This window comes from Pristis pectinata, chromosome 3 (genome assembly GCF_009764475.1).
Source record: "Pristis pectinata isolate sPriPec2 chromosome 3, sPriPec2.1.pri, whole genome shotgun sequence".
NCBI lineage: Eukaryota > Metazoa > Chordata > Chondrichthyes > Rhinopristiformes > Pristidae > Pristis > Pristis pectinata.
Window position 1 is genome coordinate 63,900,865 of NC_067407.1, and position 12,173 is coordinate 63,913,037.

Below are 12,173 nucleotides of genomic sequence, written 5' to 3' on the forward strand. Positions count from 1 at the left end.
CAAAGCTTCTAGTGCTGCATCCAAGTGGCTGCTGCAGCTGATCTTTCAAAGCAGAGTGCAATACATGCACACAAGCATGGATGCACATTTGCTGCAGTTACCCTATCCCCTCCAATGCCAAGATCATTAGCAACCCAATGAAGAAACACTTTTGGTCTTTAAGAGCACCTCCTTACATGTTTTACTCAATGGGTAGTGGGGAATATAATCTTCACGGTTCTTAGCCTGGAACACAAGGCTATACCTACCTATCCATCCTTGTTGGCACTTGCATTCATATTTTTCAAGGGTGATGAGGCGGCAGGTTCCTCGATTTTGGCAGGGATTGTTCAGACAGACCCTGGTGGCTATTGTCTCACATCGATCACCAGTAAACCCCAAAGCACAACTGCATGACCCTTGTACTTTGTTTTCAGCGATGGAGACTCTACATGTCCCTCCATTAAGGCAGGTTGAAATCTGACAGGGATCTGGGTGCTGGCAGTATTCACCTACAAATCCAGATCGACACCTAGACAGTTGAAAGATTCAGAGTTCAAATTAGTCACCTATTCCTTCCAAAGATGTCTGAAAGAACTTGCTAGTTAAAAACTCAATTTTTAATCCTTAAATTAACACTCAAACTGCTGGTATCTTAAACTCACAATGAAACACAAGTAAAAACTAAAGCAAATAGAAGCCAATCAAATATCTTTGTGGGTCTTGTGTGTGCACACTGTGTGCCTGATGACTTACCCTACATGACTTGGTACTTACCAGGTGAAAAATGGGGTGGGGAAGATTAGGCTGGGCACGCAAGTAGATGCAAAAATAATTAAAAGTCAAAAATGATATTTTGTTCCAATATTATGTCTTCCTGTACATTTTGAAATCACATTTGAAAAAAATAAGTGCTTCAATATAAATTTAAACTCATCCACTCTCCCGGAAAACCTAACCGACAAACTCAAGTGCATACTGCTGCTGAACCTCGCCCTTAGCCAGTAATTGAAACTTGCAGACTTCTCCCCAAGGAGATCATCATTGTCTCGTTCCTCTTGCCCTGCTCATACACCCTGTGACTGGGATCAAAACAAACCAGACTGTGGAAAGCAAAACTGCATTGTCCCTGGCCAAAGGAAAGATGAACCTCATTCCACCAACACCACTGCATGTGGTCTGAGTTCTCAAATGTACTGCTTTCCATTGGTCTGTTTAGCTTTTCAAAGTTTCCTGAGCTGTTTATCAGAATTACTAACATTGTGAAAAGTGTTCACTTCCCCATTTCATATTTAATGATTTTTGGCTTTGATCCTCTCCACACAATTCCATCATAAATGTGGTGCAGTGTTTAAAGTGACGATGATATCACGTAAATCCAATACCACGTAATTGAGTACACGCTTGCGAAATAAATGGGTGGCTCCCTCTTCTACATGGCTTGGTTTTGTTGATGAGTCAGTTTGTGCAGTTGTGACCAAGAGACTCTAGAATAACTCAGAACCCCATCAGACACCAGTCAAACCAGCCTTAGTTCCAAATACGCCCTGATTTCAGCAGGGGTTTGGTAGACAGTTAATGGTGGAAGACAGAATTGGGAGGGAAAAAAAATTCTCCGCAATTTAATTACAATTTTACTCGCATCAGATCAAGGTTTAGATTTATTTGTGCTGCCCAACCCAATGAAATAAGGCAACAGCACACCACTAAATACTAAATGGAGTAGGTCTCAGACAACTACAAGCGAATAACAAGGCATGATCTAGAAGCATAAGGAGGAAGAACAATTGAGAATGGAATCTATTAGTTTTAAGGAAGAACATGATTGCAAGAAAGTAGATGTAGTATATACATATTTTAGAGCATGTGACACAAAAGAAAGCAGAGGCCATTCGGTCACATACAGACATGGCAGGTCTTCCTGAAGTCACGTTTATGTTCTACCACCACAACATAACTCATTGAACTCTTGCCTCATCGATGTTAAATGGCAGAGGAAAACATGAAACAGGAGTATGACTCAACCTCCCTGCACAGGTTTGCACCAATAATCTGATAGCGTGGCACTAAAACTAAAGCAGATGTCAGAAGATTTGATGAAACTAAACAAGAACAAAGTGGGAAGATGCTAGGAAGATGGTGACTGCAATGGATTTTCTCCATTAGGCAGCTGCCAGCCAGCAATCTCAGGCAAAGGATACGCCGATGCAACTCATATCACCACACCCATTGCAGGCCAAGGCACAAGGACAGATAAGTGTAAAAAAAAATTAGCAAAAGCATTTAATTATGAGAAAGGGGAATTCCAGATGTAGCATTTCCCAATCGGGGTGCAACTCTTTAAATGCACATTTAATACTAAGTGCAATAAAACCACACTAAGAGCAATATTTTTAGCTTCTGAATTATATACTGATATGAAGCCGTGATAGTTGAAAGAGTTCTATTCCCAGCACTTGCATTCCAACACGCACAAATTCTCACAATTCTGGTTCCTTCCTCCCAAGTCTGCTAGTTACCTGCTGTTTTCACATTCCTGTACATGAAACCACACATCTGTTGAAAAATTTCTCATCTTCAGAAGCCCATCTCACCTTCCAGCATCATTCTCTCATCTCATAAATAATGCATTCAGAGAAAATAGAGCCCTGACAACTTATAGGTATCAAAGGAAGACATTGTCTTGTGAACCAATATCAAGACAGCATAACCCTCCTGACCAGAGTTAATTTACAACTGGACTGGCCAAGTCAACTGCCCTTTGAATGTTCTGTTTCGATTAGAAATCCTTTCCCCACAGTCCACCTCATTAGTTCTTGGCCCACATAAAATAAAATCAAATTCAATATTACAAGCTTGTGGTCATGACTCAGTATTCACCTTTGAGAAAAGATGTGGGAGAACTGATTACACACCAAATTGAGAATATTACGCATTGCTCAGCATGGTAAAACAATATACATTTAATTCAAATTGACAATCTTGATGTAAAACTAATGGAATTATAGGCATACAGTCATACTCTATAACTGGAAACAAGCCATTCTGCCCACCACATCCGCACTGAACAGTGGACACCCAGCGGTATTAATCCCACCTTCCAGTACTTGGCCCGTAGCCTTCTTTGCCCAGGTGATTCAAGTGCTCATCTAGACATTTAAGTGACATCAGCAACTCTGTCTCCACCACTCTCTCAGGCAATGCACTCCATTCTCCAGGCGATAATTGTTTCTTTTGCCTTAGCGTTCGAGGATAGAGGGGAGTGACTGCGCAGGCACATGACATCACTCGGTAGCACGCAAACAGTTTAAAAGTTGCAGGAGTATCTCCAGAGTTTCTGATCGGCAGCGAGAGGCGAGGGAGCTGAGAGAGCCGAGGACTAATGAAGCAATAATTGCTTTCTTTTCCTTAGTGTTCGAGGATAGTGGGGAGTGACTGCGCAGGCGCGTGACGTCACTCAGTAGCGCACGAGTGGTTTAAAAAGAAGACTGCGATATCCAGCAGGCAGCGTTCGGAGCGGGCAGCGGAGTGAGAGGGAGCAGAGTGGTTGGGCTTTGGCTCAACAGGCTTAGGCGAGAACGGGTAAGGGGCGAGATTTATAGGGCGGGGTAAGTTACTATTTTATTTATTGTAGTTGCATTAGACAGTGCCATAGCAGTATGCACCTAGGATTAGTGTTATGTTTGGAGTGCCAGATGTGGGGACACTGGGGGACTACCAGCCTCCCCGAAGACTACATCTGCACAAAGTGCATTGAGATGCGGCTCCTCAAGGAACATGTTGAGAGTCTGGAGCAGCAGCTCAATGACCTTTGGCCGATTAGGGAGAGTGAGGAGGAGATAGACAGAAGCTATAAAGAATTTGTAGAGAGTACCTCTGTGGCGGTCCCCCTCAAAAATTGGTATCTCATTTTAGATTCATTTGGAGAGGATGACCTGACAGAGGAAGACCATGGCAAACAGGAGTTTGGCACCGTACCTGGTGCCATGGTTCAGCGAGAAAGGAGAAATGCAGTGGTCATTGGGGATTCTATAGTGAGGGGAACAGATAAGAGATTCTGTGAACCTGACAACAACACAGGATGGTGTGTTGCCTTCCTGGTGCCAGGGTACGGGATGTCTCGGACTGGGTCCAGAATATTCTGAGGGGAGAGGGTGATCAGCCAGAAGTCTTGGTACACATAGGTACCAATGACATAGGTAGAAAAAGAGAGGAGGTCCTGAAGGAAGATTACAAGGAGCTAGGAAGAAGGTTGAGAAGCAGGACCTCCAGGGTATTAACCTCAGGATTACTACCTGTGCCACGTGCTAATGACAGTAAGAATAGAAAGATCTGGCAGATGAATGCGTGGCTGAGAGGCTAGTGCAGGGGGCAGGGCTTCAGATTCTTGGATCATTGGGACCTTTTTTGGGAGAGGTATGACCTATTCACGAAGGATGGGTTACACCTGAACTCCAAGGGGTCCAATATCCTGGCAGGAATGTTTAATATAGCTGTTGGGGAGGGTTTAAACTAATTTGGCAGGGGGAAGGAAACCAGGATGTTAGGATAGAGGAAGAGGTATATAGGAGCAAGTCCAAGACAGTGTGCAGTGAAGATGGAAAGAAGGACAGGCAGATGAAAAGACTGGATAATTTGCTTAACAACAGAAATACAGCAAAATCGGCAGCAGATACTGGTCTAAATGTACTATATTTAAACGCACGTAGCATTAGAAATAAGGTGGATGACCTAGTGGCACAGCTACAGATTAAAAAATATGACATTGTGGCAATCACCGAGTTATGGCTTAAGGAAGGCTATGAGTGGGAACTAAATGTCTAGGGGTACACAGTGTATAGGAAAGATAGGCAGGTAGGCAGAGGGGGTGGTGTGGCCCTGATGGTTAGCAATGATATAAGATCAACAGAGAGAGGGGACATAGGGTCAGAAGAAGTGGAATCCTTATGGGTGGAGCTAAGAAATGGCAAGGGTAAAAGGACAATAATAGCAGCGGTATATAGGCCCCCCAACAGCAGCCGGGATGTGGACTATAAAATACAGTTAGAAATAGAAAAAGCATCTCAGAGAGACAACGTCAAGATAATTATGGGGGATTTTAATATGAAGGTGGATTGGGAAAGAAATAAGGTGGATCTCAGGAGAGCAAGTTTGTGGAAGGTCTACAGGATGGCTTTTTGGAACAACTTGTTGATGAGCCCACCAGGGGATCGGCTGTTTTGGATTGGGTGCTGTGTAATGAACCGGAGGTGATTAGGGAACTAAAGGTAAAGGAACCATTAGGAACTAGCGATCACAATATGATTGAGTTCAGTTTCAAATTTGAAAAGGAGAAGCTGATATCAGATGTGTCAATATTTCAGTGGAACAAAGGAAACGACAGTGGCATGAGAAGGGAACTGGCCCAAATTGATTGGAAAAGTAAGCTAGTTGGAGGGACGGCAGAGCAGAAATGGATGGAATTTCTACGAGAAATAAGGAAAACGCAGGATAGATGTATTCCAAGAAAGAAGGTTATGAATGGAAAAGTGGCACAAATGTGGATAACGAGAGGTGAAGGCTAAAATAAAAACAAAAGGGAGGGCATACAAGGATGCAAAAATTAGTGGGAAAATAGAAGACTGGGAAACTTTTAAAAACTTACAGAAAGAAACTAAGAAGGTCATTAGGAAAGAAAAGATGAATTATGAAAGGAAGTTGGCAGATAACATTCAAAAAGATACCAAGAGTTTTTTTAAAATATATGAAGAGTAAAAGAGAGACACGGGTTGATATAGGACCAATTGAAAACAGTGTGGGAGAGATTATAATGATTACCAAAGAGATGGCAGAGGAACTAAATGAGTATTTTGCATCAGTCTTCACTGTGGAGGACATCAGCAATATACTGGATAGTCAGGAATCACAGGGGATAGAAATGAATTCAGTTAAGATTACTAGAGAGAAGGTGCTCGGGAAGCTAACTGGACTAAAGGCAGATAAGTCTCCCGGACCGGATGAGGTGCACCCCCGGGTTCTGAAGGGGGTGGCTTCAGAGACTGCGGAGGCATTGGTGATAATTTTCCAGGAATCAATTGACTCTGGCATGTTTCCGGAGGACTGGAAGGTCACAAATGTAGTTCCGCTGTATAAGACGGTGGAAGGCAGCATAAGGGAAATTACAGACCTATTAGTCTGACATCGGTGGTGGGAAAGTTATTGGAATCGATCCTCAAGGATGAGGTTATGGAAATACCTAGAGATGCAAGGCAAGATAGGCCAAAGCCAGCATGGTTTTGTGAAGGGAAGATCCTGCTTGACCAATTTATTGGAGTTTTTTGAGGAATTCTCAGGTAGGGTGGATAAGGGAGAGGCTGTGGATGTTGTGTATTTAGACTTTCAAAAGGCCTTCGACAAGGTGCCACACAAGAGGCTGATTAATAAGATGTGAGCCCATGGGATTACAGGTAGGATATTGGAATGGGTGGAGCATTGGCTGGTAGGCAGAAAGCAAAGGGTAGGAATAAAGGGATCCTGTTCTGGTTGGCTACCGGTTACTAATGGTGTTCCGCAGGGGTCGGTGTTGGGGCCGTTTCTTTTTACTTTGTACATTAATGATTTGGATGATGGAGTAAATGGTTTTACATTAATGATTTGGATGATGGAGTAAATGGTTTTGTGGCTAAGTTTCCAGACGACACCAAGATAGGTGGAGGAGTAGGGAGTACTGAAGAAATAGGAAGGTTGCAGAGAGACTTAGATAGTTTAGGAGAATGGGCAAAGAAATTGCAGATGAGATTCAATGTTGAGAAATGTGCTATTGTACACTTTGGAAAAAGAAATAAACGGGCAGATTATTATCTTGATGGGGAGAAAATTCAAAGTGCAGAAGTACAAAGGGACTTGGAGGTACTCGTGCAGGATACCCTAAAGGTTAACCACCAGGTTGGATCGGCGGTAAAGAAAGCGAATGCTATGTTAACATTCATCTCGAGAGGTATTAAGTATAAAAGTAGGAAGTGTTGATGAGGCTCTATGGGGCACCGGTGAGACCTCATTTGGAGTACTGAGTGTAGTTTTGGGCCCCTTATCTTAGGAAGGATGTACTGATGTTGGAGAGGGTTCAGAAAAGATTTACGAGGACGATTCCCGGAATGAAAGGGCTTACTTATGATGAGCGTTTGTCGGCTCTTGGACCGTATTCATCGGAGTACAGAAGAATGAGAGGGGACCTCATAGAAACATTTAGAATGTTGAAAAGACTGGACAGAGTAGATGTGGTTAAGCTGTTTCCCCTGGTGGGTGAGTCCAGGACTAGAGGGCACAATCTTAGAATTAGAGGGTACCGGTTTAAAACAGAAATGAGGAGAAATTTCTTTATCCAGAGGGTAGTGAAATTATGGAATTCTTTGCCACGTACAGCTGTGGAGGCCCAATCATTGGGGGCATTTAAGGAGGAGATTGATAGGTATCTAATTAGTCAAGGTATCAAGGGATATAGGGATAAGGCCAGAAATTGGGGCTAGATAGGAATAGTTTTAGTTTAGCTCATGGACCAGACTCGAAGGGCTGAATGGCCTACTTCTGCTCCTTTGTCTTGTGATCTTGTGAAAAAGGTGCCCCTCAGATCCCCTCGAAATCTTTTATCCTTTACCCTAAATCTAGTTTGACTTACCTCTGATATGGGTAAATGTTTCCTGCAGTCCACCCTATCCGGACCCCTCACAATTTTATACAACTTAATCATGACCCTCTTAACCTCATCCATTCCTGTGAAAACAAACCTGCCTCTCCACTCTCTCCTCAAAATTAAAATGCTTCATCCCAAGCAACACCTTGGTGAATCTCCTCTGCACCCTCTCCAGCATTACTACGTTTCTTACAATTGCATGCAGTACTCCAGCTGAGGTTTGACCAACAGCAAGGGTCCCAGCACCAGTCCTTATGGGACATTACTGCTTACAGGCATCCAATCACAAAAACAACCCTCTATCTTCTGTCTACTATTGGTATTGGTTTATTATTGTCACTTGTACCTAGGTACAGTGAAAAACTTGTCTTGCATACCGATCATACAGGTCAATTCATTACACAGTGCAGTTACATTGAGTTAGTACAGAGTACATTGGGGTAGCACAGGTAAAAAACAGTAACAGTACAGAGTAAAGTGTCATGGCTACAGAGAAAGTGCAGTGCAATAAGGTGCAAGGTCACAACAAGGTAGATTGTGAGGTCATAGTCCATCTGATTGTATAAGGGAACCATTCAATCGTCTTATCACAGTGGGATAGAAGCTGTTCTTAAGTCTGGTGGTACGTGCCCTCAGGCTCCTGTATCTTCTACCCGATGGAAGAGGAGAGAAGAGAGAATGACCCAAGTGGGTGGGGTCTTTGATTATGCTGGCTGCTTCGCCAAGGCAGTGATAGGTAAACACAGAGTCCAAGGAGGGGAGGCTGGTTTCCATGATGCGCTGGGCTGTGTCCACAACTCTCTGCAGTTTCTTGCGGTCCTGGGCAGAGCAGTTGCCGTACCAAGCTGTGATGCATCCAGATAGGATGCTTTCCATGGTGAATCGATAAAAGTTGGTGAGTGTCAAAGGGAACATACCAATTGACAAGCCAATTGATCTAATTTACCAACCTGCCCTGGATTCTATGTGCCTTAACCTTTTGAACCAGTCTTCCATGTGGGACCTTACCAAATGCCTTATTGTGTATTTACATATTTACCACATAGCCCTCATCAATACACTTCATTATTGCTTCAAAAAACTGAATCAGATTGGTCAAACAGGATCTGCCTTTGACCAAGCCACAATGCCCATTTCTGATCAGTCTCCAACTTTCCAAGTAATCATTAATCCTGTCCCTCAGAATTTATTTCCATGGACTCACAGATCTGTAATTACCAGGCTTTTCCCTGCTGCCCTTCTTGAAAAGAGGACCACGTTTGCTATCCTCCAGTCAGCTGGTACCTCATTTGTGGCCAGCGAGGATGCAAAAATCTCAGCCAGAGCTCCAGCAATCTCTTCCCTTGCCTCCATAGCAGCTGGGATAAATCTCATCTGGTCCTGGGGATTAATCTACCTTTAAGCCCACTGGAAACTTACACTAGAATTTCACCTCAGATGAATCCTGTAACCAAGTCCACCTCCTTTGCAAATACCAATGAAAAGTATTCATTTAGGACCTCACCTACACCTACTGGCTCCACGCACAGATTGCCCCTGTTATCCCTAATAGGCCCTACCGATGAGGTGATGGGGCAAATGCTGGCACAGCTTATATACCAGACCTACCTGGAGGTGGCACAATTAGAATTCACAGCAAAACATTCATCAGTATTGTTTGGTGAGCTTTGAGATCATAAGTAATCACTAAACAATACTGATGAATACTTCAAGTACTCCGACTTGCTTGGTACCTAAGCAGGTGAACACACAAGTTCATGCAGTTGCTCAAAGTTTTATCCAACATGCCAAGATCTAAAACAGGGTGAGCCAGAGACTTGGATTTCAATGTTGGATGTGGAGTGAGCCTGGGCTATTTTAAGCCAGTGGATAACAGGGTGGGAGACGCAAACCATCTCACGATTTAATACGACTGATACCCACTCAGAGGGGCCATTGAGGCATCAAGGGTAGGGGATGCAAAAATGTTATGTGAAGCAAATGAAGCTTCCTTTCCAGTTCAGATGAGAACAAGAATCACCACTGAAAATCAGAGCCCTTGGATTAAGAGTGCCACAAAAGAAGGAGAGAAGCGAATAAAGGCGCCTTAAAAACGAATTGATGGAGGTCCACACAAAAGGGTTACTGTACTCTGGAACAAAGCCACTTTACCTTCATTCACGGCATGGAGTGCATCAGATCCCCTCAAACAGCTGGGCTTTAATGTCAGGTTTCATTACCCTTCCAAATACCAGAAGTTTTTTTTTCCCTGATGCATCATGTTTGAGATTAAGAGTTTAATCAGCATGATACTGGACTGTGGCCAAATGAGTCAGACTATGAGCAAAATACTTCTTCATGGCACAAACAGCCTTACAACAGTGGCTTCAAGCTTTCAGGGACCAGTGTCTGATTTGAACTGAACACTTAAGGTGTCCCAAACTGCTCAATCTTTTTCTCCTCTGCCACCCATACCTCTTGTTCTCGTAACTGTGCTGATAACCACCAGGGTAGTTGCAACAGTCCTATCGTGTGTAGTTAACAGTTCCCCACAATCATGTTGCACAGTACACAGTGGAAAACAATCAAGTGCAATGACAAATACTAAGTAACGTGAAGGGGGAAAGAAAGCTTCAATCAGTATTGAATGAGGCTGAAATAACATCCAAGTTAATGAATGAAGCAACAATGCAACAGCATGACCTTTAATGAAGGAATGTAAAAACATATTTCAATTCAAGTAGTGTTTGTTGATGAGAAGCCCTCTTCTGCTGTATATTTTAAACAAAAATACTTGAATCATCATCTCCAATTAACAACATCATGACTGTTCCTTAACACAGTCAGGTTTCTTGACTTGATTAAATGTAACTACCAAGATGCCAAAATAATGACCTTGTAGCTGTTAAGATTCCCATTTCTCATATCAGAGACTTGCTGTACCAGCCAACCTTACAAATCTCCTACTAATATATGTTAACCACTTTAATTCAAGGCAGGCATTTACCAATACCTTCAGATTTAGGATAAACTTATGAAACCCTATGCAACTTAATGGAAGAGAAAAAAAAATCTGCCTTGACCTCTAGACCTTGCCTTGCACGTCACTGGATTTTTACAGGCCGTGACTAAGGAATGCCACTTGCTGCTGAAGGACTTCCCCTTCTCTGATGTTGGCTTGTCAAAACTTCAGCTTCAAGGGACCCCTGGCATCCAGCAGTAATGTCATCAACTGGCTCAACATTTTAAAGCTAAACTTTTAAATATATCATAGACTGGTGAAAATAAAGGTTGGAAGATTAAAATAAAAGCTGGAAAACAAACTTTAATTCTTAAACTATATATACTTTTAAAACATTGCTGAGGGAATCACAACTCAAATATAGAACTGACTTTTTTTAAAAAAGAACCACAAAGATTGCTTAATATTTATTGTTGAATGCACCTTTGAAAAAACTCACTCACACCTCAAACATCAAAGCATAACATTTTCAGGGCATTTTACAGTGAGAGTAATCCATAAATAAAATCAGAAAATCCTGCAAATACTCAGCAGGTTAGCCAGCATCTGTGGAAAAAGAAACAAAGTTAATGCTTCAGACCAACGACTTTTGATCCATTAAAAATTCATCCACCTGAAACATTAGCTCCAGTACTCTACCCCAACCTGACTGATCAGCTATTTCCAGCAGTTTCTGTTTTTATGTTTCAACACGTTACCCACATAACAAGATTAACCTACAGAAAGTTACCAAACATTGTTTCCTGTCGAGAAACAGGAAAGCACTGTGAGCAGCTTCTGCATTTCCGCACTTAATTGCGCATGCTCCAGTTGTTGTCACAGTGAACTCTGCCATCATAAAGACTGCAAAATCCAGGGCATTGCCCAAACCTGCAGTACAACACTGCGAAAATAATTTGTAAATTCAAAAGTGTCCAAGATCCCCAGATCAACAATGGCACTGTGTAAACGCAAAATCTTTCCTTTCCTTTCCTAGCCTCTCTTCTTTTCTCCCCATTTTTTTTCCTTTCTCTCCTTACCCTTGACCCATCCCCCAGTGGATCTGCTCTCCCCTCCTTCCCACACCTGCCGATCACCATCTCTTACCTGCATCTACATATCACCACTTGTGCCCCACCCACCTCCCCTCTTTTATCCACCTATCACTGCTCTGCTATATTTTGGGCTTCCCCTTTTCCTATCTTCAGTCCTGAAGAAGAGTCCTAACCCGAAACGTTGACCGCCTGCTTTTCTCCACGGATGCTGCCTGGCCTGCTGAGTTCCTACAGCATCATCGTGTTTTTCAACTAGATTCCAGCATCTGCAGTCCTTTGTTTCTCTCTCTCTTTACTTCGGGCCTTGTGTTTGTAAATTTAAGAATTAACTCTGGTACAATTGCACGAATTTACTTGGCACAAGGATATTTCATCTGGGCTGCATTACATGGTGAGACTTTTAATTAAATAGAAGTTATCATTTTTCACGAGTTAAATGTTCAGCCACACTGAACACAAAAGCCACAGTGAAATGTGTACTGCATTTTCC

The 12,173-nt window shown here is 42.7% G+C and overlaps 1 protein-coding gene across 1 annotated transcript in view; it reads right to left on the reverse strand.

Moving 5' to 3' along the window:
- Positions 1 to 12,173, reverse strand: part of LOC127567716 (neurogenic locus notch homolog protein 2-like) — a 152,077-nt gene that overhangs the window by 80,825 nt on the left and 59,079 nt on the right. Inside the window, exon 3 of the mRNA XM_052010682.1 lies at positions 249 to 511. Within this exon, the coding sequence (XP_051866642.1) occupies positions 249 to 511 (263 nt within the window). The remainder of the gene's footprint in view (positions 1 to 248; positions 512 to 12,173) is intronic.